General features: G+C 38.8%; 2 protein-coding genes across 7 annotated transcripts; one reads left to right on the forward strand and one right to left on the reverse strand.

Moving 5' to 3' along the window:
- The first annotated feature begins 233 nt into the window (after window positions 1-233).
- On the forward strand, window positions 234-8,885 carry SLC24A5 (solute carrier family 24 member 5). Its single transcript, XM_015638737.2, has 9 exons — window positions 234-342; window positions 567-746; window positions 2,034-2,117; window positions 2,205-2,308; window positions 2,626-2,726; window positions 3,488-3,771; window positions 4,710-4,916; window positions 7,602-7,703; window positions 8,251-8,885. Exons 1-9 carry the CDS (start codon window positions 249-251, stop codon window positions 8,571-8,573), a joined length of 1,479 nt encoding a protein of 492 aa, XP_015494223.2. The 5' UTR covers window positions 234-248; the 3' UTR covers window positions 8,574-8,885.
- On the reverse strand, window positions 6,787-26,244 carry MYEF2 (myelin expression factor 2). Of its 6 annotated transcripts, none has more exons than XM_015638726.3 (17): window positions 25,969-26,244; window positions 21,264-21,493; window positions 20,004-20,056; window positions 18,727-18,734; window positions 18,522-18,615; window positions 17,462-17,653; window positions 16,667-16,820; window positions 16,245-16,294; window positions 16,094-16,157; window positions 15,840-15,941; window positions 15,585-15,635; window positions 15,440-15,511; window positions 15,067-15,165; window positions 12,784-12,855; window positions 11,374-11,576; window positions 11,212-11,263; window positions 6,787-9,460 (listed from the first exon to the last, which is right to left on the reverse strand). In XM_015638726.3, the coding sequence occupies exons 1-17, from the start codon at window positions 26,175-26,177 to the stop codon at window positions 9,297-9,299; spliced, it is 1,869 nt and encodes a 622-aa protein (XP_015494212.1). In that variant the 5' UTR covers window positions 26,178-26,244; the 3' UTR covers window positions 6,787-9,296. The 6 variants fall into 6 exon arrangements, with proteins under 6 accessions (XP_015494212.1, XP_015494215.1, XP_015494214.1 ...); XM_015638727.1 differs by having other exon boundaries at window positions 8,562-9,460; window positions 15,443-15,511; window positions 25,969-26,242; XM_015638729.3 differs by lacking the exon at window positions 15,585-15,635 and having other exon boundaries at window positions 15,443-15,511.
- Window positions 26,245-27,439: the final 1,195 nt, after the last annotated feature.

The raw sequence follows: 27,439 nt of genomic DNA on the forward strand, positions 1-27,439 counted from the left end.
GCGAGCGGCGGAGCGCTGTGAGGGGCGGGCCCGTGCGGGGCGGTGGAACCTGGAGCCTGACGGGACCCCTGAGGGGCGGTGGAGAAGGGCAGGGGGGCACGGCCCCACGTAACGGTGTCGCCCAGCGCCGCCGCCCCGCTCGGCGCCGCCCCCGCTCGGCACCGCCCGGGCTGAGGGCCACCCGCGCTCAGGGCCGCCCGTGTCCAGGGCCGCTCCCGCTCGGAGCCGTCCCCGCTCAGGGCCGGGCGATGCGGGCGGGCGCGCGGCGGCGCGCGGCGCTGGTGCTGCTGGCGGCGCTCGCGGCCTGGGGAGCGCGGGCTCAGCGCCCCGAGAACCCCGCGGGTACGGGGGGACCGGGAGGGGACCGGGGACACCGAGAGGGGACCGGGGTCCACTCGAGCGCTGCACAGCCCGTCCCGCAGGTGTCGGCGCTCTGGTGGCATCGCTGCAGCGGTACTTGCTGGGCAAAAGAGCGAAACCCACCGGGGCTCGAATCCGCAGACGTCCCGCGGCCTGAGGAATGGGAAGGTGTCAGGATGTGTAACACTTTTGCACTCAATTTTCAGAAAATCGGACGCGTTGCGTCCTCTCTTCTTCATCGGAGTTTCCTGAAGGATTTTTCACACCGCAGGAGAGGAAGGATGGAGGAATCGTTATCTACTTCATAATTATACTGTACATGTTTTTGGCCGTGTCCATTGTATGCGATGATTACTTCCTACCTTCCTTAGAGATCATCAGTGAATGTAAGTGACATCCCGATCTTTTTCCTGTAAAACTGAGCAGCTTGGCATAAAACTTTCTCTTTTAAAAAGTTTCAAAGTTAAAGTGCTCTGAAAGAAAACAAGTTTCACTTTCCATGCACACGTGTCCATACAATATTTAATCTGATACACAGAATCAATATTTTATTGAAAAAACCTCTAGATTACACTGCATAGGTGTTCATTTAATATTTGCTTTCTTTCTGCCTGGAGGAAAATCTTAACAATCCTCAGTATTAACTAAACTGACAGTTAACTTTGAGTTACACAGTATTATGTCCAGGTAACTACTAGTAAAAGGAAAAAAGAGGGATGGTGATGTGTGAAACCAAAATTCTTCCTAGGGCTTGTTTTTCTTTGAAAGCAGTGAACAAGTAACAGGATGAGCTACTGCTAACATACTAAAGGTATGACAAAGGAGGGACAGGAATTCTATGGTTACCACGGTTCTAAGAAATCTAATCATCCTGCAACAATTCCCCTGGCTTCAGCAGACCGCTGAAGTAAAGAGATGGTCTTGGCAAGAAGTTCAGCTTTTCACTGCCAAGAATTAACAAAATTCCCGGGGGAAACTCATCCCTGAACTGGAAAACTCTCTCCAAATCAGAACACTTACAGCAAACGTAAGCTTAAACACTGCTGTAAGAGCTGGTGTTTTGTTTATTGATGAGAAGTAAGCATTTGTCAGACTTCTGCAATTGTCAGCCATACGTCCCTGTACTCTGTGTGCAGGACTTCATCTACAGAGTGAGTTACATTTCAGAAAATCAATTTGCCAGAACAAAAATCTCATTTCTCTTAAGCAAGGCACAGGTTCTTATACTGTGCATACGAAGTGAACATTTGATTTTAAGATCACAGCACTGGTTTGAATTTAACTTATGTTTCTGGTATGTGAAGACAACAATAGTACAGATTTCCCTGGAATATAGACAGACTTGATATGGGTCATAAAACAGTAGAACAGTAGTCCATGGAATTTCCCCACAATTACTACCAATAGGAAACACAGTTAAATCCTGCATACAAATGCTGATTTTACAAGAGATTTAAACTAATTTCTGTAATGAAGTTAGAAATAAACTAGCCCAATAGATCAGGCTAATTTTCAATATATTATTTATGAATCTCATATAAATGCCTTGACTGTATGAAAATAAACTTTATTCAACTGTAGTAGTAGCTAACATTATATACTAATGAGAGTAAAGGGTACAGGCTACTGAAGTACCAATTTTTTTTAAGCAATTCTTTTTGTTTTATCCTCAGGCCTTGGCCTCTCACAGGATGTTGCTGGAGCAACTTTTATGGCCGCTGGAAGCTCTGCTCCAGAGCTTGTCACTGCTTTTCTAGGTAAGAGATGTGTTTTGACTCCTCATAACTTAGAATTCCTTTCCTTGCGTGCCAAACTGAAACATACCAGAGTCATTTTCCTTACAGGAGCTTTCGTGACAAAGGGGGATATCGGTGTCAGCACCATCCTTGGATCAGCAATATATAATCTTCTTGGTATTTCTGCAGCTTGTGGGCTGTTTTCCAGTGTGGTATGTATCAACTTTGATAGTTCTGCTCCCAGGAGCCAAATAGTTATCCTTTCTCATTTGCCAACAAAAGCCAAGAGAGACTTACTATGACAACTGCCAAGTTTATTATTTAGTAGCAAAACCAGCATGTAATCAGTTTTAAGGTAACTTGCTATGAAAGTTTTTAAAAACACTAACTTGTTAAATATCATACTTAAGTCATTCCTAAGAATCTTTAATTTTTACATAATATAGAAACAACATATTGATGCAGCATTTACAGCACTTAGTGAAAGTATTACAGAGAGGTTTAAGAAAAGTACATGACTGATCTGCAGGTTTCGAGGCTATCCTGTTGGCCGCTGTTCAGAGACTGTCTGGCATATACCATCAGTGCAGCAGCGGTCCTTGCGATGATATCTGACAACAGAATTTACTGGTAAGAGCACAAGTAGTGTTGAATTCCTGTTGACTGGAGATTTGTGAGACAGTGTTTTGAAAAACAAATGAAAATCCCCAAGCCCCAAACTTCAAGAAGCCTGAACTGCCGTTCACTAACAGAAATAAACATCCTGTTGGCTTTAAAAAACTTAAAAAGTCACAATGCTTGTAAAGATTATTACCTAAACATTCAAACTCTGCATATTGATGAAGTTTGATCTGCATAGGTTTGTCTGTACAGACTTCACAATTTCTGTCACAACTGTTCTGGCATATCAATTAGTGTTCAGCATTTACTCCTTTTGAGCCTTTTCTTTCATAGCAGCATTGTTCAGAAAAATATTTGTCTGCCAGAAGATCATGAGTTTCTGAAGTTTTAACTCCTCCATGAACACTCAAACTCCTGTTACCTCAACAAGACAGTCAGGTCCAGCATTATGTCTCTTGAAGTTTATAATTTAAGCATCACATGAAGACTCAATTTTGCAAACATCAGGAAAATATTCAATCAGTAAGATCCCCTGAAAAAACATGCAGCTATACAATACACAAACAAGATTCTGCAGGGGAGGGGAGTTAATCAAACTGCTGAAAGACATGGGGACACTCACAAACTTCCATGACAGTAGCCATACAATAGCAAAGAGATGCTTCTGTGTGTTCTCTTTTTGCTCTTCATGCAAATTTTCTCTCTCTCCTTATGCCAACAATTGGGTTATTTTATACTACATGTTATATAAAACTTGTTTTTCATTCTAGGTATGAAAGTGCATCCCTATTATTGATATATGGGTGTTATATTCTGGTACTATGTTTTGACATTAAAATCAACCAATACCTCATGAAAAAGTTCAGTCCCTGCTGTGCGTGTTTTACAAAAGCTATGGAAGAGAATGCAGAGCAGCAGCCACTGGTTGGATGGAGAGATGAGAGTGGACCTCTAATTCGTCAACAGTCAAGAACAGACAGCGGAATTTTTCAAGATGAGCTGGACTACTCTCAACTTTCAACAAGCTTACACGGGCTCGATGAGATCTCTGAAGGTATAGGCATTACTACAGCTGTCTCTAGCACTCTGCATGCCTGTCTTCAATTCTGATCAAGAGCAGATTCTCAGATTAAGACTTTGCTCACAAAAGAACTCCAGCCTAGTATTCAAGTAGATCATCATTATAACTTGGAATATAACATTGAGCAAAATCATAGTGATAATTTTCATATGAAGTTAGTTGCTAGAGGAATGCAAGGATAGTTGCTTATCTGTGTCATGGTAGCACTTCTGTCTTTGTTGTGTGTATTTGAAACTTCTCAGCAACACTGTTTGTAAAATGCACTATCACCTGAAAGCCACACAGGTACTGTAGTAATATACACTGTTTCCTTATGATAGTGGCAGGTTTGTAGCCCAAAATATGCATAATATCATAAAGGGATAGCTGTGATGTGGCCACATGTGGTCATGTTTCCTCTTAGGCAAAAAACAGCAGTTGGTACTTGGTAAATGTTATGGGTAAACCTTTATAAAGAAATCCATTTTTCACCCTCCTTAGTTCTCCCCTGGTGATGTAATAAAAAACATTTTAATCATAGAATACTAGGCTGGAAAGGGATCTCAAGGACCATCTCGTCCAAACTTTCCTGGCAAAAGCATAGTCCCAGATGGGCCAGCAGCTGTTCAGCTGAATCTTAGAAGTGTGCAACATCGGGGAATCACCATTTCCTGGGGAGATTTTTTTACTGGTGATTATTCTCATTGTGAAAAAATGCTTTTCTTGTGTACAAGCAGAATCGCCCCAGTGTAACTTCATTTCAGAATTTTGTCCAGAGATATGTAGGTACTGGGTAATACTACAGCTGAAACTTGAGGGAGAAGTATTTTTCACCTTTTTTCAGTATTCTCACAAGTTGAGGATAGCAATATACTGTACGCTATGAATTCAAACTTAATGCTACAAGTTAAAAATTACTTTTTCTTTAACAGATCATCCAAATGTCTTCACCATGCCTGAAGCAGATATGAAGAGAATTTTGTGGGTGTTATCCCTTCCTATTATCACACTACTCTATTTAACTATACCAGATTGCAGAAGACAGTTTTGGAGAAACTGGTTCATGGTGACATTTTTAATTTCAGCAGCATGGATTTCTGCAATAACTTATGTTCTTGTATGGATGGTGACAATAGCAGGTAGGTACCCAAAATGGTGTTGCTATATCAGTCAAGAATCACTGAAAAACTTGTGAGGTTTCCCTTTAAAAGTTAGTTTAGCAACTCAGACTATGCTGTAAAAAAACATAGCAAAGAAAAACAACAGAAACTTGACTGCTTAATTTGCCACACTCTTCTATCCAATGACAGAACACTTTTGAGTTTAGTTGCTTCACATTGCTTATCATCACATGAATGAGAACTTTATATAGCTACAAAAAACCCAGTCTATTTTTAAAAACACAGTTTCACTAACCTGCTTCATTAAGCAAAACAATTAGACACACAGCAATAAACTTGCCATGCTGAAGGCTGACAAACATGAAATCCTCTAAGACTGGAAAAAATCTGTAATTTCTACACCTTGTGTTTTTCACAAATGTTATAGTAAGAGATTTGGCATTCAATTAACTGCCAGAAAGCTTCTCAAATGTGTTTATTAAACATTCTCGGAGTGTGTGTATGTGGACCTCTTACAAATCTGCATCATAAAGTGGGGCAGTAAAAGGAGTGCATTTGAGTGAGAGAAGGAGTATGAACTTGTATACAAAAACTTTCTCCTAAAATTACTTTGAGGTATTAAATCTCCTCATTTCATTGTTTCTCCAGTCAGCTTCAAAGACATCCCGTTTTTAAGAACAAGCAGAAAACAAAATTAAAACTCCACAGAAATTTCTCAAAGCTTTCCATTTTTACATTATAGCTCACTAATCCTACTCAAGCATTCTACTAGTTCAGATATGAATAACTCCTTGTTCAGTGCAGAAACAGACCTAACATTCAGTAAACCTTTGAGAAATTACTAGTAGATTGCTGGATATTATACCCACCACGTTAACCCCTTGGTTAAATAATTTTCTACTTGTACCTAATGAGCAAGGGTTCACTGTCTGGATGCTAAAAGCCTTTGAAACAGGATTCAAATCAACATTATTGCTGTTCTATAAGACAATGCATTAATTCATATGAAAGTAGGTATGGTGGAGATTCAGAGACTATTAGTTCATTTTCAAGAGTCATCACAGGTAGTATTGGGATCTTTGGCCCACTACTTCTAGGTAAATTCTAATCTATTTACATGTTAAAACACTACAAGTTAAACACACAATATATTCAAGTCCAGGCTCTCATGAAGGTTGACTCATAGGCTCCACCACTGCATAATCAGCCTGTCAGAATGTCACAAAGGTGTCATAGCTGGGCACTAAACTGGGATGGTCAAGAACAAACCTAACTTAGTACATCTTTCTGTTGCTGGCAAAGAAAATTCAACTACTTATAGCAACACACTGATACACAAAATTAACAAAAGCCTAGAAAAATAAGACTATTTTGTCTTTATGGTCAGTTGCCATAAAAAAAATAAACCACTACACATTAAATAGAAGATAAATCTAGCTAATAAAAAGAAAAAATAGTTTCTCCTGAGTTTATATTCTGTCTTATAACCTTCAGAGGGCTAGAAACTAATGTTGGGTATGTAAGGCTGGTTCATTCATATTTCAACTTGGTTTGAACCATTGTTTTCCAGCCTGGATGGTTTATAAAAGCTGATTTGTTGGTCCCTCATCCTACAAATCTATTAGAAGTGATGGAAGGATAAAGAGAGTACAAATTCTGCAACAGGATAATGTTAGTCCCTCTGAAAATAACTAACAGTTTCAAACATAAATTTTCTGGGCTGCTCTAGACTAAGCTGGTAAGTAATAGACAAGCATTGCTGACCTAGCTTAGTGTACTGCCTCTTATTTAAATAAAATTGCTCTTATTAAATGTGTCAAAATATTTCAAGTAAGAACTCAGATTTTAACAATAAAAATATTAAGATACTTTTTAGAGAACAAAAAAGTTTAAGAAAAATTAATTTATTTGTAGCTTGACTAGAGATATCAAGTACTTTAGCATACTGATGCTTCTGAATGGTACAACTGCTAAAACGGTTTTGAAGAATCCCTGTATTTTATGTTAGAAATTAATATGGTTACAGAACATTTGGGGCTAAGAAAAACAAAGATTAGGAAAAACAAGCTGCCTTTCTAATAACAACTTAAAACTTTTTTTTTTTTTTTAATTTAAACAAATATTTCCCTAAAGGAACTCGTACTTCTAAGGGGTTACTTGTACTACTTACAAGTCATATAAAAATCCTGTACTTTGATTCTTCCAAATCACTTTCTAAATGGAATGAAATGGTAAAGACATGTAGTTGAGACAGTACTCTTATAACATCTTAATGACTGTCCTCCCCAAGAAAATTAATGTGCTTTTTCCCCTCCCCCAAGGGGATTAAAAAGAATGATCCTAAGAGTTATTGCTTCATGAGACTTTTGAACATTAACAAGGACATGCGCAAAACTGAAAAAAAGAGTAGTCATTTGATAGATATTAAAACTTTTACCTTATCTGCAAGAAAAAAATCATAATTGCTGTTGTCTTGACCACTGCAGACTTGAAGAACAAGGAAAGGATATTTGTTGTTACTCTGTTTTAACTGCTTTGTGGTTCAGTCACCTCACATGTAGTTAAGTTAGCTCACACATTTCATTTGAAATTACTGTATGATTACTGATTTTTTCTCCAGCAAACAAAGTCCAAAGCACTTTCTTTGGATGAACCCAAACTAAAATCACACTTGTATTTTCTACTGTTATTTCTCAACTGCAGGTGAAACACTGGGTATCCCAGAGTCAGTAATGGGTCTCACATTACTTGCAGCAGGAACAAGTGTGCCAGATACAGTTGCAAGTGTGCTGGTGGCTCGAAAAGGTAAAGATTTTAGTATTTAGGCTCATGCCAATGGATGTGTTTAAAAGGTACTACAAAAAAAAGAATTCTAGTCAATATTTTGATAAATTCAAGGAGTTACCTCAAAATTTCTGCTCCAGATTCTAGAGCTTAAGTTTACTAAAAATAAATAAATAGCTTACCTGAAAAAGCTGTGGCTCAGACATTTAAAAACTTCTCACAGTATCTTAGAGAAGTATTTGAGATTGGTTTATTTGTTGTTGATTAAGTATTACAGTTTTACTGCAGAATGCAACTGTAGGTCTCGGTATTTTAATCATAACTGGACTTTATAATAGCCTGTCTAGCTTAATTTTAAGTGCAACTGTGCAGATGCTGGTGATTTAGGGAGACTTTTTATGGTTGTGGTACCCATGTTCTGTAGAATCATAACTATAGTTCTTCTGATGCAAAATCTGGAAAGGGTGTTCTGTGAGAAACTGAGGGCTGGCAGTCTGTTCCTCCAAAACAGTTTGGCAATTTCATGCAATACAATTAAGCCAACTTATTTGTATTTGTTCCTTTACAGGAAATGGAGATATGGCTATGTCTAACATTGTAGGATCCAATGTATTTGACATGCTCTGCTTGGGAATACCCTGGTTTATAAAAACTGCCTTCATAAATACATCGGGACCCATAGAAGTGAACAGCAGTGGTCTGACATACACAGCCATTTCTCTTATCTGTTCTGTTGGTTTTATTTTTCTGGCAGTTCACCTAAATGGCTGGAAAATAGATAAAAAATTGGGAACTATTTGTTTTGTCCTGTACTTAGTATTTACTGTATTATCAATTTTATATGAACTTGGCATCATAGGAAACAATCCTACAAGGGTCTGTGGTAACTAGTTTTAATCAGTGATTATGCTGATGAAAAAAATAAAAGCAGGAAAAAAAGATCAGTTTCTTCATTTAGTCAAAATAAAATTTAAAAAAACCAACTCCAAACTCCCATTGGGCTCTAAATCTTATATACAGAACTAAATCATGTCATTAAAGTAATATTAAGTAGAACAAAAACATCACAGCCTAATTGGAGCCCTTTCTTTTAGAGTCAAGAATTACAGTATGACTACAACACGCATATAAAACCAAAATTCTGAAAAAGACATCTACTTTTTACATTACAATGTTGATACACATTGGAGGGGAAAAAAAAAAGGTCAGAAAACACTAAATAAATCCCACTATGCAATCTGGAGATTAACAGAGAAAATGGCTTATTTTATTAAAAACAGTATAACCATTCATTTAAACTGAATGACTAGAGACACTTGGCCTAATTTTCCAAAGACACTGAGCATCCAAAGCATCCACAGTCTGTAGGGACCTGCAGGTGCTCAGTGCCTCTAAAAAAACAACAAAAATCAGGCAAATTGTCTTTAAAAACCAAACATAGTAAGATTCAGTTAACAAGTATCACAGTATATTAAACACTATACTGTTAAAGGCTGGTGGGATTTAAAAGTTCCTTTTTACAGCTTTTGTAAGCATACAATGTTACTAAAAATGACTTACTAAGATAGAGAAGCTAAACAGACATAGGAATGTTCCTGAACACACAGTTTTAAATTACGCATTGCGATCCAAGCGGACATCAATTTCTCTGCCACTGATTTTTATGCCGTTCATTATCCTACAGGCCTTTTCAGCAGATTCTGGTGAGTCAAATCTGACTGTTCCACAGCCCTTTGATTTTCCATTCTCCATTTTTATTTCTGCAAACATTACATGACCTGAATAAATAAGTTAAACAGCAGTTATTTCAAGTCCTCAGTGTACTAACAACTTAAAGAACTCAGAAGTGATTAAAAAAACCCCATTAAGTATAACCTAGGGGAACATAAGAAATTGGCACTTTCAGATTGATGGTACATTCACTCATTCAGGCAAGGTGACACGGGACAAAACAGCAGGAAAGAATCCAAATCCAGATCTGCTATCTCCAATCTTTCCTGAAGTACGCCTGTATTTGACCTCAAGTTTGAAACCAAGTGCCCTGTAAGACTCAAGGAAAGGTCTGTGTTTCATACTAAAAGAAATGTGAGTATTGATAGGCATTATCCAACCTGTAGCTTGATCCAGTCCACCATGTTCATCACAAAAACATACCAAGCAATAGTCACAAGCAATTTTTTTAAGAAACTGCTGAGCAAAATTAAAGCCTTTAAAACAATAAAGTGACCAGGCTGGGAGTGGTGGAAAAGTAGCATGCACTATTCAATTCCTGCTTTGATCTTCCTTGAGGTTGGACACTCAACTCACAAGGAAATATTCTTGTAAAGATCTCTTGGTACTTCTAAGAATGTTCAGTTCCCTGGAGCTAATGAGTTTTTGTTTCTGGTATGTGGTAGCACACCCCTCCTGAGCCCCCTGAATGTCACTAGGAAGAAAAAACTTTTCCCTGAAATACAAAGCCTTTTATTTTTAAATATCATGTAAGACTGGCCTTTCACTGAAAGAAATTGAATACTGGGAAACAGTCTTTGTATTTCCTTATGATACTGACATGAACACAATCTGTCACTTATAACTCTTAAAAGCAACTGAACATAACTACTACATCCATTAGCAAACAGAGATAATGAAAAAAAAATTCTGAACTATCTCAAAGCTGCCCAGGAGGTTAAGACTTTTAAAAAGAACCTGTTGTGCTATATCCTCCATCTACAAAAAAACATCAACACCTTGTAATTTTTCACAGTTGAACTGCGAGGTCTAATTTATATCAAATCTGTACACAGCTGCATGATGACTGTCTTAGGCATCAGTAGTATGTTTTAAATTATTTACCTTTTCTGTCTATCTAAAATAAGAAGTCATCCTGTAATTCAGTTAAAGCTCTCCATTCTGAAAATGTTTTCAGAACATGTCATGTATTTCTACACCCAAGCTTTATTTTTCACTTATTTCTGTGAAAAGACCAACTTTTCTGAATCAGATAAAAACAATTATTGAATATTTGTAGCAAACCTTTATTTCTTAAGATAAAGGGGAACATTACAGCCTGCAAATATGCTAATCAGGATCACCTGTATGTATAAGAAAACCTGTAATGCTACACTGGCAAAATTACTAACTCTGATTCGATGCAGCACTATTTCTGAAGTAATGCATGATGTGGACAGACCCAGGCTCCTGCATGTATTTATCTCATAGGAAACACTACATTATAGACTTTTACTAGCCAGGGAATATGTCAAAAAAAGAGAAAAATTTCAAAGAGTAATTTTATTAATGGATTAGGTTAAAGTTTATAGCAAGTGAGCACTCAAAGCAAACACATCCCACACTGTACCTTGGTCTTGTGTTTGGGCATGCCTAAAAACTATTTATCTATCTCAAGAAAGCTGGGTGAAATAAGAAAGATTAAGCTAGCCAGACTCCTCTTCAGAGTCCAACAACAGTCTTCCTGTTGTTATCTAATAAACACCACATAGCACATGAAGTCCATGGAGATGAGCAGGGGTAAGGTTCATATACATACCACATTGACTGAATTTCTCCTTTAGCTTCTGCCAGGTCAAGTCAAAAGGAAGCTAGAATAAAAAAGTATTATTGATAACAAAATATTTCAATGAGAATAAGAGTATGTAATCAAACATACACACAAAATAAGCTTGTGGTTTCTATATATTTAATTGCTTACATTTCTCACAAATATCTGGTTGCCTTTAGAGCCTAATCTCTCTCTCATGCCACCTCCCATCGGGCCAGGCACAAATCCTCGATCGATGTCCATGTTCCTGTCCAGGCCTCCACCCATGGCCGGTCCCATTCGATCAAAACCGGAGCCCATCCGATCCATTCCCATTCCTCCAGCCATATTGTTCATACCACCCATTCCACCACCTACACAGAGAAAGAAATAGAGGATAAAATAAAATCTCCTTTTAATAATAAACACACAAGTATTTGGTATAAAATAAAAGTTCTTGTGCCAGGAGAAGAATAACTTTATTAAAACTGCTGTAACATAAACCATAACTTTTACACATGCACAGTGTTTTATTGAGGAGCACAGCTAGTATTCTAAGACAAAGTATTACAAGATACAGAGTGTCAGTTCTAAAATAATAGTAAAACCAAACTGCATCAAGCTATTAGTCACACCATCTAATGTAGCAAAATGTTGAACACATATTTAAAGTCAGTCTCGTTTAATTAATAAAAATATGATACCCTTTACCAAAAAGATCAAATAAGTAACTGTGGCAACACATATATACAGATAATTTGACCAGACACGCTACTGTTTATTTGGCTTTCTGCATTTACATTCAGCTTTACTTAATGCAACCATACCCACACCTAATTACAAAATCTTCTAGAGAAGTTTTGGGGTTTTTTGGCTGAGAACACAAATTACTGCAAGTACTGTAAAGAGCTTTCCTATGTGTCCGGTTTAACCCTGATAAAAAATACATACATGGAATAAAATGTATTAATTTGTTTTATATATGGAACAAAGAGCAATAGCATTCAAATAATATTTCTGTATTCATAATTAAAAATTAATGTACAGTAAAACTATCAATATAATTCATGAAGAACCCTCTTTTTAAGCCTTATACCTTCTAAGATTGGTGCTAGAAAGATTTTAGTTTCTCATCTGCTGTAGCCTGAGGAACTCAGAGTTGCTGCAATACAAACTCAGTATTGGAGCTTCGCAAAAAATTAAACTGGGTAATAATCTGAAATTCAAGACTGATTTTTTATTTCAATGATGCCAGACTACTGAGGTTCAGGAAGTTTACTCAAGTAACTCTGCCTTTTTTCTGAAACACAAGTTTGCTTTAATCACTTCTCTCTCCAAACTAGAAGTTGAAACCATTCCAAATCTAAGATTAAGGGAAAGACCGTATTAGCTAGCTTTCCTCTGAACTTTTACCTCAACAAAACAGCTTTGCAAACTGTTAGACTTGTCACATGCAACAGAGTTCTACTTCCATCATCAGCAAGACACTACACTGCAGCAAGTTCCTCTGATACAAGTAGGTGTACGCCGTATTGATACATTGCCTGTGCATTTATGTTCTATTGAAACAAGTTAACCTACTCATTCCAGATCTTACTGGGCCCATGCTAGGTGCTCCCATTCCTCCTGCAAAAACACCAATCATTGCACCACCTAAACAGAGAAAAATAATGAAGTGACATACACTGAAACCACCAGTTAGTGAAAAAAAGCAAAGCACACACTAATGAAGTGCACTGTTTGCAATGTTACCTGGCAATATTTTTCTATAAGGGCACTTTAACACGTGCCTTTACTAAACAAGCTAAATAGAAACATCTAGTAAGTAAAATTAGTTTCTCCTTTTCTACTACAGGATTTAAGCTACTCTGATTTGTTTCTAGCTTTTCTCCCCTCTGACAGCCTGCCAGCAGCACAAACATGGTAGAACTAAATGGGCCATTTCCTACATCAGAAAGAACAACCTCAAAACTCAAGGCTTCATCTTATATGAACTTGGCAGTATAAAAAGTCAACAATTCTGCTGCAAATCAAACATCCTCAATTCTACTCTGATACTACAGCCAAACCAAAGATGCCTTCCTTGATTTCAAGCTTACTAAAACCAAATGCCTTCACAGTATTTCTTTTTAAGATACCATTACCCTAAATATTGTAACGGGAGTACATTAGGGCCTTTCCCGATCAAACACAGTATCTATTAAAAGACCCTACAATTTCCTTCCATTATTTAAGGTTAAGCTGGGAATCTGATCTTGGTTCTCAGGACACTATTCAAATGGTCAGATCACTGATAGACTGTAAATTGAAGCTTGCTGGATTTACTGAATGAAAGACACCCACATTAGTTTCTCACAGTAGCCATGTTCACAAATTTCTAAACCAACGTGTTACCAGAAGACTCAGAAACCTACTGCTTGCAGAAACATTTATAACTGGAGTGGCCTTGCATTTTCACTCAGGAAACAGATGTTTATGCAAGTAGCCAGAGTGAAAGCATTCACTCTATTTTCTAAGACATTCATTCCAAGGCATTAAGACTAGCTCAAAGGATGAGTTTATTATGTTCTAACCACTTCTACACAATTACCAGTATCGAAGAGAAGCACACAACAGTTACTCAATGCTATGACTTGCTTCAACTAATAAATTTTTTTAAAAGGTAAGTCAACTTTTAGACCAGATGAACTTTATGCTCTTAGCCGTTCTTCTCTTTCAAGGTGGTGAATTAAACGAATGGGAAAATACAGGAAACAGGGAAGAAGAACAGCTGTCCCCCATTTTGTGCTCAGTTTCAGGCCTATTACAAGAAAGACATAGAGGTGCTGGAGTGTGTTCAGAAAAGGGCAACAAAGATGATCAAGGCTCTGGAGCACAAGCCCTGTGAAGGATGGCTGAGGGAGCTGGAGTTCTCAGCCTGGAGAAGAGACGCAGGGACTCTCAAGAACTCAGGGTAGCTACTCTCTATAACTACCTGAAAGGAGGTTGCAAAGACAAGTAGTAACAAGCACCAGAACAAGAGGAAATAGCCTCAAGTTAAACCAGGGAGGTTTAGATTGGATATTAGGAAAAAATGCTTCACAGGAAGAGTTATCATATAAACAGTCTGACCAACAAAGTGGTGGAGTCACCATCCCTGAAGGGATTTAAAAGACATGGGCTCGTAGCTCTTGGTGACCTGCTTTAGTGGTGGACTTGGCAGTGTTGGGTTGAAGGCTGGACTCTATGATCTTTTCCAGCCTAAAGGATTCTGTGATTCATCCAGATAACAGCATAGTAACAAAGGCTCTACTGCTGAACTCTTCCACACCTCTGAAGATGGAAGAGTAACTCATTCAAGGGAACCCCACTGCCAACAAGACATCATCTATAAACAAAATAATGCTGTCTCAGTTACAGAAGAGACCAATAAATACCATTCTGAGCTGTATGAGCTCAGAAGGCAGGACAAAAACTGAGGGCACCAAAATTCAATACTTCTGTCCAATGCTACCTGATTTGAAGTAAAAACAGTATTACACCATGCATTTGCAAAACAGCTCATGGAAGTTACAAAGGCTGTATATGGACAGCTTGCTCAGGATTATCAGAAGCATATATTTCAACACTCCAAAAATTTAATACTCCACAAAATAAACAGAATTAAGGTAAATGCTTTCCTCAAATAGTTATTCCATTTGTATTTTACAGAGGGAAAATAACCCTCCACACCTGAACCTCTTTCTGAAGTGGCGGCTGTAATGAACACTCAGATTACATCCTTACAGTAATGACATGGGGTGAAGGGATACATGACCAAATGAAACCAGGTCTCCTAGCACAATTCTTCCAATACTATGTCAGAAAATTTAACAGTTACCATACCCATCCTTCCAAAAGACTCTCCAAAACCACGGTTCAATGCCATGTCACCACGACCAAATTCTCTTTCCATGTTTGCTCCCATTCCACCACGGAACATTTCTGTAAAGAACAAAGCAAACAACCAGAAATATTCTGTTATTTACTTATAAGCTGATGTTCCTACAACACTTGTTTCACAGCTGCTTGTTTAAATAGAAGTGAATCTAACGCATGCACCAGAGGCACCTATTGCACGTTCAACTCTCCCACCAGTTCCTAGGCCTTGTCATGCAACCACTTCCTTTGAAGTCATCTATATTACCCACCCCTAACTGGAGAGCTTTTAATAAATAAATATTAGCAAACTAGTAGATGTACAGGAACGGTGTTCAACTACCTCCCATTCGGTTGACTCCAAATCCTCCCATGTTAGGCATTCCTTCCATTCCACGAAATCCAGGAAGTCCTGTAAAAAAGGAAAAGTGTTTTCTATACAGTATTAAAGAAATATTTAATGAAAAAAACTTTATTGCACGTACCGCCTCCCATTCTACTCATTCCACCAAATCCTGGGCCGTCTATTCCCATACCTTTAAACCAAAAAGATAAACAACACTTAGTACACCCTAATGGATTTTTTCTAAGTTAGAGAGAGTTAAAATCTCTAAAACACACTACACAAGGCTTGCTTTGTCAAAAGTCTGTCATTTTTCCAAACACAGAAATGACAATTTTAAACTTCAAAATTTTAAAACAAGCTCTGTATAACTTAGAAATAAAGAATATGGATTTACCTCCTGGACCCATGCTCCCCATTCCACCACCCATGCTCAGCTGTGTTGCACTGATGGGCTGTCCACCTGGTCCAAGTCCCATACCAATGCCACCAAGACCACCTCAACAACCAAAAAAATATAAGTATGATCAGAAGAGAGACCTTCCTCTGTTATCACAGAGACCACAGTAAGCAAAAGTATTACTAAACCATGCCAAAACATGGATCACCATGTACTAAGTGCAAGGAGTAGAAAACAGAATGTGCACTTACGAGGTAATTGTGAACTTTTGCTGTCCACAACACGGAAGTCTTCATGAGGAACTGATTTGTCATCCTGATAAAACAACAAGGATGTTATGCTATGATCCTTTCAGTGTTTTGGCAAAGACATATAAAGTAGAAAGAAATGAAAGCAAATTACCATTTTTACATGCATGGGTCTGTCAAACAGGAATTGTCCATTGAACATAGCTGAAGAAATGCAAGTCAAGGAATCTTAAGAAGGCAATTTAACTGTTTCTGAAGAATCACTATAATAAATTATTATATTTCTCTACAATTACTCTGAGTCTTATCTTCTCCTACCTTATCTTTAGAAACCAAATTCAAGGGCCAGAAGATGCAATACAAGCTGTTAGGGACATTAGTTTCATAATTGTCACGCTGCTAGGTATTTTAATTTTGTTCAACATCATGAGGAACTTTTAGAATTTAGACACTCTAGTCCCTATATGGTAGCTATAAGGCATATAATGCAAATAAGCACCATTTGCAAAACTATGTTGTCAGAACCATTAAAGACTAATCAATATATGATCGATTATTTTTCAAAACCAAGGATACATATCGCTTGAACAGCTTCAATTGCTTGTTCAAAAGTAACTGTTCCCATTCCTCGACTCTTGCCATCTTTATCTTCTTTGATGTCTGCACGCTTCACAGTTCCAGCAATGCTGAAGACCTCCTTCAGTTTCTTCCAGCCAACTTTGAAGTCAAGCTTAAACACAGAAACACATCAGTGATTTCAGTGCACTTCTCTGTTCTGCCATCACATTTGGCAGAGATTTTCTGCATTGCTGTTAACTCTTCATTGACAAAATGCCTGGTAATTGTAAAAAGTTGAGATTTTGTAATATACACACATTGTGTCAAAGTCCAAAAAGTCAACAATTTATTCTATGTACATGTATTTTACTTTAATTAACATACTAACATTGAGTTGGTTCTTGAGAAGAGCAGCTGTAATTCAAGACCTCATATACATACAGCAGTCTTTTGTGCTAATAAAGAACTTGAACCACTGTATTTGTTGGGACTTTATTGTGTTAGTCTAAAGAAACTAGCAAGATAAACTGAAGTACATATTTAATTTTTAAAAATGCAATTATAAATAGTGAAAATATTTATAAAATATTTTTGAATCAACAGATGACTGCAATAATTAGTAGTGCATGTCAGTCTCAAGAGTTTAATGTATCTTTCCATGTCCAAAATATGAACACATACCCAAGATTTTCAATTTAATATACTAACTATGAACTATTTCCAACCCCCTCTTTATATTAAAATTGAACTACACAACTACAAGATGTCTTAAAAAGATCAAACATTAAGGTTATAAAATAGTTTTCAGCTTACATTGGCAACAAAAATCGTGGATCCAAGCCTGCCTGCCTGCAAATTACTGATAACCTCAGGAGGAATGTTTGGATTATTGAGAATAGAAGGTGGTAAATTCATCATTCCAGGCGCCGCATCAGGTCCGTGTCCTCCTGGAAACTGCCCTCCTCCACGCTGTAGTGCTCTACGAGCATGTTCCCCTTCAGGATCCTGAAACATGGGCAAAAACAAAGCCACTTAACCACCAACAACAGGCCTGGCAACAAACAAAATGGTAGTATTTGAAATTCGGCACAAATCCATCAAAATTATCAACTAATAAATATGCTTGTCCATGTCAGAGGGATCATGAACTGGATTAGCATGGAGACCCAATTCCCTCACCTCTAGAGGTGGGTCCTTTCAGATGAGGTTGAGGCATATTGGCAAAGCACTTGCTGAGGAAGCGTGCACTGCCACTTCACATGCTGTACCTAGCCTATGGACAAGTAGAAAAGATTTCAAGCTAAAGGACTGTCAGCCTAGCACTTTCCTCCAAGAACTGAATTAATTTAATTAGGTGGTGGTTTTGTATTATTTATTAATACCATTATTAAAATTGTAACAGGACAGGAAGAACTGCATCAGAAACCATCATACACTACAGCACTACAATAGAAAAGTTGACATTATTTCACTTTCCAGAGAGCACAACTTCTCTATTTCCATCCTTATTTTTGGACATATGTAGTGGACTAATGATTAGCTCATTCTGTGTCATATTTTGAAGCAGGTAAGTAATGTAAACATAGAATTACTTAGATTGGAAAAGACCTGATGACACTAAGGTAAGAATATGAAGTCAAGTTGTTTTAACAAAAAACAGCATTCAATTATTATGACTTTAGGACATGCTTTTTATCAGTTTACTTGGCATAGTATCCAACCTCCTGCAAGCCAACAGGCCGTTCAGCCCATTAAGAAAATTTCACAAAAACTGAAACTGAAAATTATACATTTCAGATTCTCAAAACACTGTATGGTCATCCCAGTAGCTTTAGTATCTTCGCTGTTTCAAATTCAGCAGCAATAAACATACCTCTTTAATATTCAGGGGTCTTCCACTAAGATCATATTTGTTCATAGTGTCTAATGCCTTCTTAACAAATTCTTCATCTTTGAATTCGACCACACTTAGAAAGAGATCAAAACATTTAGAGCATTAAAATAAAGTTTAACATGCCAAAACCAATAGAATGTTTGGATAGCAGTGTGCTTCTACACACATAAAAAAAGAAACTTACCCACAACCCTATATCCACGAGATTTGTCATCATATGTAAAGAGAAAACAAGCAAAAAAACAAGAAGTCAGTCAGCACATATGACAGAGCAATGAAGATTCCAGTTAAAGATCCCAGCTCTCTGTTAAGTAACTATACAAGTTATTTTCAGCTTCAAAATTCATAATATATGCTCTTTAGTGGTAGCCAATCTGAATTTCTCCTACTTTCACAGCATACATACCATTCAAATGCAAGAGAATACATTTTCTCTAACACATTTTAAGTCAAACCAGAATTGGAAAAATGCCACACAGATCCATGTAAGGACAACTGGGAAGAGGAGGTGGGAGGGAAAGGGTGGAAAGAAAATAACCCCAAAACATAACCAAAAACCAATCAAGACACTCATCATGTCATTAAAAGCTGTCCACTAACTACAAAATTCAAATCTACCTACATCAAGTACACCACTACAGTGAAAAAGCAATCTGCATACCTCTTCAGTACTACAGCATAATTGAAAAATTACCTTATAAGAAAATAACCTTATTGACTACACCAGCATCCTTCTAATAAAGCAAAGAGTTGAGGATTTAAGTACAGCAAAGCTGACAGCATGTTTTAGTTTTAACAAGTATTAAAGAAAGTAATTTACAACAATTGATACGACCTCAGTTAAGACTCAAACCTGCATTTCTTGCGTTCTCACTGCAGGTTTGGAGCTGCTATTGGCCAAACATTTGACTATTATTAAGAAGACAGAGGAGCTTTAACAATCTTCACTATTAGTGCCTCACTGCAGGCACTCTGTTGGCTACCAACCATCTGCACCCATTTAGTTTTAAGAAAATAAATACATTAAGACAGTGTTTAAAAGTACCAATCCTGCAAAGCTGTGAAATCAGGCACTTCACTCAGTATATTCTTAGCTAACATTTTATACTTATTGGCCCCAAGAAGAGCACACTACACTAACAAAATTTAAATAAAATGCTTGGTTTATTGAACATCCTTTATGTGAAACAATTTGTACCAAGACAAAGGTGTTGGCTAAAAAGAAGAATTAAGTAAATGCCATTTGTTAACATTAAGAGAAGTACTTTGCCCTTACAACCAGCTAGTGTGAGTTGCATGAAGGTGTCAGACTACTTCTAATACAGAATCCTCAAGGCTACCTTAATGAAAATCAGTGTAAAAATGAAACTTACTTTCCAATAACTGGTACAGGTATTATACAAAAATAAAACTGCTGAGGAACTTTTACACCTCTAGCAGATTGTTGCCCACGGCACTTACCCTTGATTTTCCTTCAGCATCCTTAAACAGCTCCACGTATGTAACCTCACCAACTACATAAGACATACAAAGGGAAAATACCAAGAGACAATGCATTTAAACACCAGTATCTTTCTTTACTGTGCCCCTGTGCACAAGTCTACAGAGAATCACCTATTATTCACCAACAATCAAAACCAGACCAACATACCTCCTGTCAATGGCTATATAATTTAGCTAGTTTTCAGAAATATGCAGCAGCCACATTCTCAAAAGCTAAAAACAAACAACTATATTTAACCTAATTCATACTACAGATCATATTTTGGCCAGTATGATATAGTTGGTGAACAAATTCAGATATACACAGTCCCTTAACCTAACAAATGAAACGTCAACGTTCACTGAAAAGTGTTGCATTTATCATCCTACTCACAACACCTGTTTTAAGGTGACTTTCTACCTGAATATCTTCAATCAAAAGTTTGCCTTCAATAATAACCAAATTTACACATCAAATATTTCACAGCAAGCGACTCACTTTCTAAGGTAGGAAGTTTAAGTAAATAAAGCAATCAAATAGTCACGTCACCTTACAACAGATAAACCAGCAGTTACAGAAGGGGGTCTGGCATTTTTCACAGCCTAAAAGCCAAGTGTGCTTTGCATTACTTTTGAAGAATCAATTTTTCAAGGAAAACACAGAACTAACTTTTTACAAAATCTATATATTAGCATTATTTTACCCCAAATTTAAAATAAATTTTTGGGGTAGTCAGATTTCTCTATCAGAACTGCAACAATAGTAACAAGCTTTTAATACAAAGCTCCAGACAAACAGTCATGGCAGTAGTGACAATGCAGACAAAGTTAATGCCACAGCCAGATTCCACCAAAGAAATACAAAACAACTTTTGAAAGACATCCCTTATTATTCAGGTTAACACACTTCATGTGTTGCTTAAATACAATAGCCCTTAGAGAAAAAAAAATCTACAAGAACTACAACTAGACAAAACACAAACTCTTTAAGAACCCATGAGGTCATGCATATACTCTCTACTGTCACACCAGAATGGCAAAAGATTGTGAGCACTTCATTTACCCAGCCTACCCTGCAATGCAATTGTCTCGGATGAAAGAGGGGGAAGGGAGATAGATGTACAAAGTAAAGGCCAAAACAAAAAAAGTCAAATCAAATCTGTGTGGCTCAAAGGACACATCGGTTGCATTTAAGCCCTACTGGTTTCTGTGTGAAGTGTATTACAAGCAGTAAGTTACCTTTCTCTCTCATCAGGTCTTTAATAGCTTGCCATTTCATGTCATACGGGATGTTGCTAATAAAAACTCTATTGCGATTAACAGCCTTCTTGTCCCCAGAGCCTGCATTCTTCTCCTTTGCATAGGGGTGGAATCTATTCTTGTTTCCAAGAGAAGGGATTGCCTTCGCTTTTGCAACGAACTTCTCTTTCACAGGCGCTTTCCCTTCTTTTGCTGTCTCATCATTATCCCTACATTAAAAAAACAAAAATCCAAACAAAAACACTATTAGTCTTCTGTTGGGTCATTAGCTTACCCCACCTCCCACCTATATAATTGAGTATTTCCTATGCTATTGGAATTCCCAGGATGTCAAACACTGCTTTTAAAATTAGGAAATCATGCTACCAGAGCAATTTCAAAATACACTGTTTAATCAAGAACAAAAAAATGTTACAATATTAAGTAAAGAAGGTGTACCTTACTAATTCACTTACATTCCACTTCACAGAATCATAGAATCCTATAATGGTTTGGGTTGGAAGGGACTTTAAAGAGCATCTAATTCCAAGCCTCCTGCCATAGGCAGGGACACCTTTCACTAGATCACCTTTTAACACTTCCAGGGATGGGGCATCCCCTGCTCTGGGCAACCTGTGCCAGCACATCCTGTCTGTCAAGACTCTAAAAGATGGAACTATGAAACTACCATGAAGACAAAAACAGAAAAAGTGAAAAATTAACTATAGTACCCATGCATTGGTGCCTTGGTAATTTTCACACCTCACTTGGACAAGTTACAGGATATTCACCACAGAAGTGGGAGTAGAAATAGACTAAGCTTGAGAGTTGAAACAGCTCAGGATGCTTCATTCAATGGAGCAATAATATATCAAAATCAACTCCAATAGGTTTTATATCAAATTATGTTCTACCTACCTCATAAATAATTTTTATTCACAATTTGTGCCAGACTACTGTTGGACAGAAATTAAAATTTAACTAAGAACAGCAAATATTTTTTTTCAGTTTCACTGCTTAACACTACTAGAAGTTGAAAACTTTCTAAATGCAAAGGAAACAGCTGTACTAAGCCATGCTATGAATCTAGGACTAATTAAATAACTAGGTATTATCCACTAAAAAACAAAACAGATGCCTGGCCCTTTGTCTTTCAAAACTTCACCAACAGCACCAAAATTCTTTTAAAATATTTTTATTTTTTAGATGAAAACTCAAGAAAACTGGCTGCTTCTCTTTTAAGGCAGGCCAAATCTCAGGGTCAATAAGACCATATACTTTTAACAGAATAAGAAATATCTGTAACTCTTCAGCATTCCTGATATCGTTACTACCACAAGGTCATTTAGCATGCTAAGAGGCTCAAGGTGCTTGAATTGTTACTTCTAAAAAGAAGAACTGCTGAACTGAGAGAATCCACTGAATAAAGCCACACAAATGTGATCCACTAAACAGATGCTACTTAGCAACTTTAACTACACATCACTGTCTACTTAAGGAGAAACTTAAAAAGTACTTTTACAGAAACATGTATTTTAAAAAGACAGAATTAGCATCTTGAGTTAGAACAATTAGAAGGTAATGTCCTACAGGACTGACAGAAGTGAATGATTTTGAACCTTCCTTCTTAAATTAATTTTTACTCTATTTCCCACATTTCAGACCGTTTAGTTTTTATCTCATTTAGACACTTTGGAAGGTTTCACTACAACATATGGCAAAACCAGTGATTTTGATTAACTGACAAATTTTCAGCTCTCTGCACTTTTGTTAATAAAACAGTGAGTAAATAGAAGTCCTGCACTCAAAAGCACATGCAAAAAAAATGTAGCTTTTCATGAAGCTACATGTATTATCTACTCAAGCCTGGGAACTTTTCGGAGAAGAGTACGTTCAAGCACATCCATATTCCTCCCATGACTTTTTCCCCAATTTTGAAATACTCATATGGTATTAACTTCACAGACCTTGTGTTTACATGCGGATTAAGAGTGGATTAGCAACTGGGAAATGCATGGATACTCCCGTGGGGCAAGTATTTGTAAAATTTAAAACATCTCAAGTCAACAACTTGCTATCTGGTTCAGGCATCCTCCAACGTCCCTCTGCATCATCCCTCCTCCACACCATCCTGTGTCTGTGTGAAAACGTAATTCTTGTGTGGCTGTGTAATGAAGTGAAATGAAGGGAACAATGCAGGAACTGGAGGGATTCAGGGAGGAGGCAAAGAACAGAGTATCAGTCTTCCAGTCAGATTATTTCCTTCCAATCCAATTCTGTTTGCAAATGCAAAACTATCCCCTGTCCAACGAGACACCTAATAAAAATCTGAGTTCTTCCTTAAGTTTTAGGATTAGAGCAATGGATTCTCTTCAGCCTTTTAAGCTCTTTCCTGCTTAAAGGATTATGAAACAGCCCCATGGTGCTCAATGTAGTGTACAGGACCAGACAGGTCTCCAAATATGGAATCCAAAGGCTCTGAAAAACCTGGCTGTATAAATCAGTCAAGAGCAAAGAAGATACAAGCTTGGCATAAACTCCTAAATCTGGGAAACAAAGCGACACTGCACTTGGTCTGGGAATCACAGCCAGGGCTGCTGAAAATAGAGGATTAATTAAAGAAACAATCCTTCTTGCAAAACTCATCTGCCAAAACCAACACAGGTCAGTGAACAGGCCAGAGGCAGAGATCCTTTTAAAACTCTTACCCTCCTCCTTGAATATTAAAAATAATTTCAATCAAATAATACATTCAAAGTAATTCACATTAGTCACCTACAGACCACAGAGAAGGCAGATTCAGAAATTATGAACTGACATTTTCATGGGGGAAAAACAATAGTAATTTCTAATCTTTACCTTTCGTATGAGCTACACATTTCACACATTAAATTAATATTTGCCTGTGAAATCACAAACCATCACCATTCCTAGGACTGGGAAAAAAAATGTCTACAATTAGTTCTTAAAAAAAAAGTGCATATGCTCATTGATTTGAAAGACCAATTATCCCTTTTGGGGAAAAAAAAAAAAACAACAAAAAACAAAACAAAAAAAACTTTTGAATTTTCCATGAAGTTTTAAAGACAAAAGACAACCTTTCCACATGCAAAACTAGAAGCCTAAAAATAATAAGCACAAGATACATCAATATGAAAGCCCTAAAACTTGATTTTTTAAAACTAACTTCTCTCCTCACAAGTGTCCATAATAAGATAAGCAGACCGAAATGGAAGAAGTTCACAACATGTGATTCCAAAGCATATGGCTCTCTAAAGCTTTGTTGTGCTGAACAGTCCCACTGCCCAATACCAATACAAAAAACTTAGGAAGTGTGCAAACTGAGCCAGGATTCCTGTCCAGTTTAATGACTGCTAAGCAAACCAGGTTAATGAAACACTTTTTTTTTTTTTAATATATTTAACCTACAGACTGACAGCTTAATCCTTTGTACACCCGTTTGGGGGAAGATTAGAAACTGCATGTGAAAGAATAAGATTTGTATCTCTGTTACCAAGAGCCCCCCATTACTTTCTAACTTCAGTTGTGACTTCTACCATGCAGAATGACTGGAATTTTTCATTTGCTTGTGAGGTTTCGGAGGGAAAATATATTGTTGACAGGCGGGATACAGAGAAAATACCTCATTTCAACATCAGCAACTCAAAAGGCAATAAAATTTATACACCTAAAAGGGGCAAAAGGGTGACAATCGTCCTGTGAAAATTCAATTCTAATCTGCAGTTTGGAAGCTGAGGGCCAGACTAGGGGGGAAAAAACATATCTACTATTTTACAGTAAAGTGGAATTTATAGCTTGTAAACGAAACTAAATTTTACAGGGAGTCAAGTAAAGGCATGAAGTACATCTTTATTCCTCCAGCTTTATATTGAAGATGATCCCACATACATTTTTTAAATACAACTGTGTTAGAGCAGGGCTGCTTAGAACATGTCAAAACTTCACAGACACCAATAGCTTTGATGTAGTTTAGCAGTGGGTCTACTGTAAATGTATTTTCCCTCCAAGATCTGAATGAGATTGGAAGAGATATTGAAATTCCAATGATCTGAGGCCAAAACCAAGTTCACGTAGAGTGACAACCCTCAAAGCCTGACATCAAGAACAACCACACACACAAAGTTACTCATGGTATTGTTCCAGAGAGCTGGTAGTTCCAGCTCCCTTATATTAAATTCCTTTTAGACCTACTATATAATTTTACATACTCCCTGTATGAAAATGTTACAGCTTCCAAGAAAACTTCGTGCATGCGTGAGCGGGGTTCACTTTTAGAAAGTAAATTATTCTAGGGCTGTCTGACCATTCTCACGTAAACAAAGACTAATTCAACGGCTTTACAAATAACATCGTTTCGGCAAGAAGTGGAAACGTAAACGGCGCCAGAAGCGATGCGGAACACTCCTGGAAGAGCACCCCATGGGAACCGGTCCGCCAGGTACCAGGACCCGGGGCTCGGAGCCCAGCCGTGCCGGGGGGTCTCGCCGCCCTCAGCGGCCGCTGACCAAGAACCGCCACCTGCCCCGCGCCCAGGCCGCGGCCTCCCCGAGCCGCCCCCCCGACCCCGGCCCTGCCCCGACCCCACGGAGGAGGAGCCTTGGGGGTGGGGGGGTCCGGCCACCTCCTCCCGCCGCACCCCCGGCCCCGCTGCCCCCGCCGCCCTCCCGGCCCTGCCCTCACACACATTTTGACGCCATTTGCGCTGCCCGCGCCGCTACCGGGTGCTGCGGCCGCCGCCGCCGCCGCCGCCTCCTCATCCTGCGGCGGCTGTTGCGGCGTCTGTTGTTGCGGTGCCGGCTGCTGCTGTTGCTGCGGCGGCGGCTGTGGCGCTTGGCCGGCCGCCTCCTCGGCTCGGCGCGGCGCGGCCGCCTCCGCCCTGTCGCTCTCCGCCATCTCGTGCCGGGCCGCGGCCCAGCGACCGCCGGTTTGAAACGGGCCCCGAGCGCCTCGGCCTCGCCGCGCCGCGTTCACCAAGTCTCGCGAGAGCGCCGCTCGCGGCCGGGGGAGGGCACGCGCGCCGAGGCTTTTGCGTTGCCGTGGCGACGCGGGGACTGCTCGGCCGCCATGGCTGCCGCTGCGCTCCGCAACAGCCGCATTCACTGGGTCACTGAGTCAGTCGCAGAAACAGTTCTGCGATTGGGAAATCCCAAATTGGAATGGTTGGGAAAGACCTCTGAGATCTTCAAGTCCACCCTTTAATATAGCACAGCTAAGTACAGCACTAAGCGAAGTCCCCAAGTGCCACATGTTAACGTCTTTTAAATCCGCCCCTGCGATGGTGACCCCACCACTTCTCCGTGCAGCCTGTGCCAGTGATTGACAACCAGTTCCGTGAAGAAATTTTTCCTAATAGCCAACCTAAATCTCTGGTGCAAGTTCAGGCCAATTCCTTTCACCCTATCACTTGTTTCAAGGGAGAAGAGACCAACTCCCGCCTGGCTACATCCTCCTTTCAGGCAGTTGTACAAAGTGCTAATGGCCCTCCTGAACCTCCTTTTCTCCAGGCTGAACACTCCCTCGGATGCTCCTTACAGGATTTATGCTCCAGACCCTTGATCAGCTGCACTGCCCTTTTCTGGACACACTTCTGCACCTCAATGTCCTTCTTGCTGTAAAGAGCCCAAAACTGAACACAGGATTGTGCAACTTCACCAGTGTGAGCAGAGGGGGACGATCACTGCTCTAGTCCTGCTGGCCACACCATTTCCGATAAAGAAAAAAAAATCTTGTATGGCCTTTTTCCAAGTATTTCAGTACCTCTCAATATTAAGAAGATCCCCGCACTCATCATAGACTAAAGGCTCCGGAATTCTGAAGGATTTGGACACAAAATCAACTCTTAACCTGTGTTGAGACAGCTCAGACCAAATATAGAATAGGCTGAGTGGGAAGGGACTCATGAGGATCACCCAGTCCAACTCCTGGCCCTGCACAAAACACCTCAAGAGACACACCATGTACTCAAGAGTATTGTCCAAAGACTTCTGAAACTTTCTCAAGCTTGGTGATGTGACCACTTCCCTAGGGAGGTTGTTCCAGTGCTCAACCAGCCTCTGGGTGAAAAACCTTCTCCTCATCTTACCTAAACCTCTCCTGACCCAACTTAGTGTTATTTCCTCGAGTCCTGTCACTGGTCACCAGAGAGAAGAAATCAG

The sequence above is a fragment of the Parus major genome, chromosome 10 (genome assembly GCF_001522545.3).
Source record: "Parus major isolate Abel chromosome 10, Parus_major1.1, whole genome shotgun sequence".
Lineage (NCBI taxonomy): Eukaryota > Metazoa > Chordata > Aves > Passeriformes > Paridae > Parus > Parus major.

Coding starts and splice junctions, on each gene's coding strand:
- SLC24A5 (XM_015638737.2), top strand. CDS start 249: ATGCGGGCGGGCGCGCGGCGGCGCGCGGCGCTGGTGCTGCTGGCGGCG. Junction 3,772..4,709: donor GCTCGATGAGATCTCTGAAG/GTATAGGCATTA, acceptor TTTCTTTAACAG/ATCATCCAAATGTCTTCACC. Junction 4,917..7,601: donor ATGGATGGTGACAATAGCAG/GTAGGTACCCAA, acceptor TCTCAACTGCAG/GTGAAACACTGGGTATCCCA.
- MYEF2 (XM_015638726.3), bottom strand. CDS start 26,177: ATGGCGGAGAGCGACAGGGCGGAGGCGGCCGCGCCGCGCCGAGCCGAG. Junction 15,512..15,584: donor AATGAGTAGAATGGGAGGCG/GTACGTGCAATA, acceptor CCTTTTTTACAG/GACTTCCTGGATTTCGTGGA. Junction 12,856..15,066: donor AGAGTCTTTTGGAAGGATGG/GTATGGTAACTG, acceptor TTCTCTGTTTAG/GTGGTGCAATGATTGGTGTT.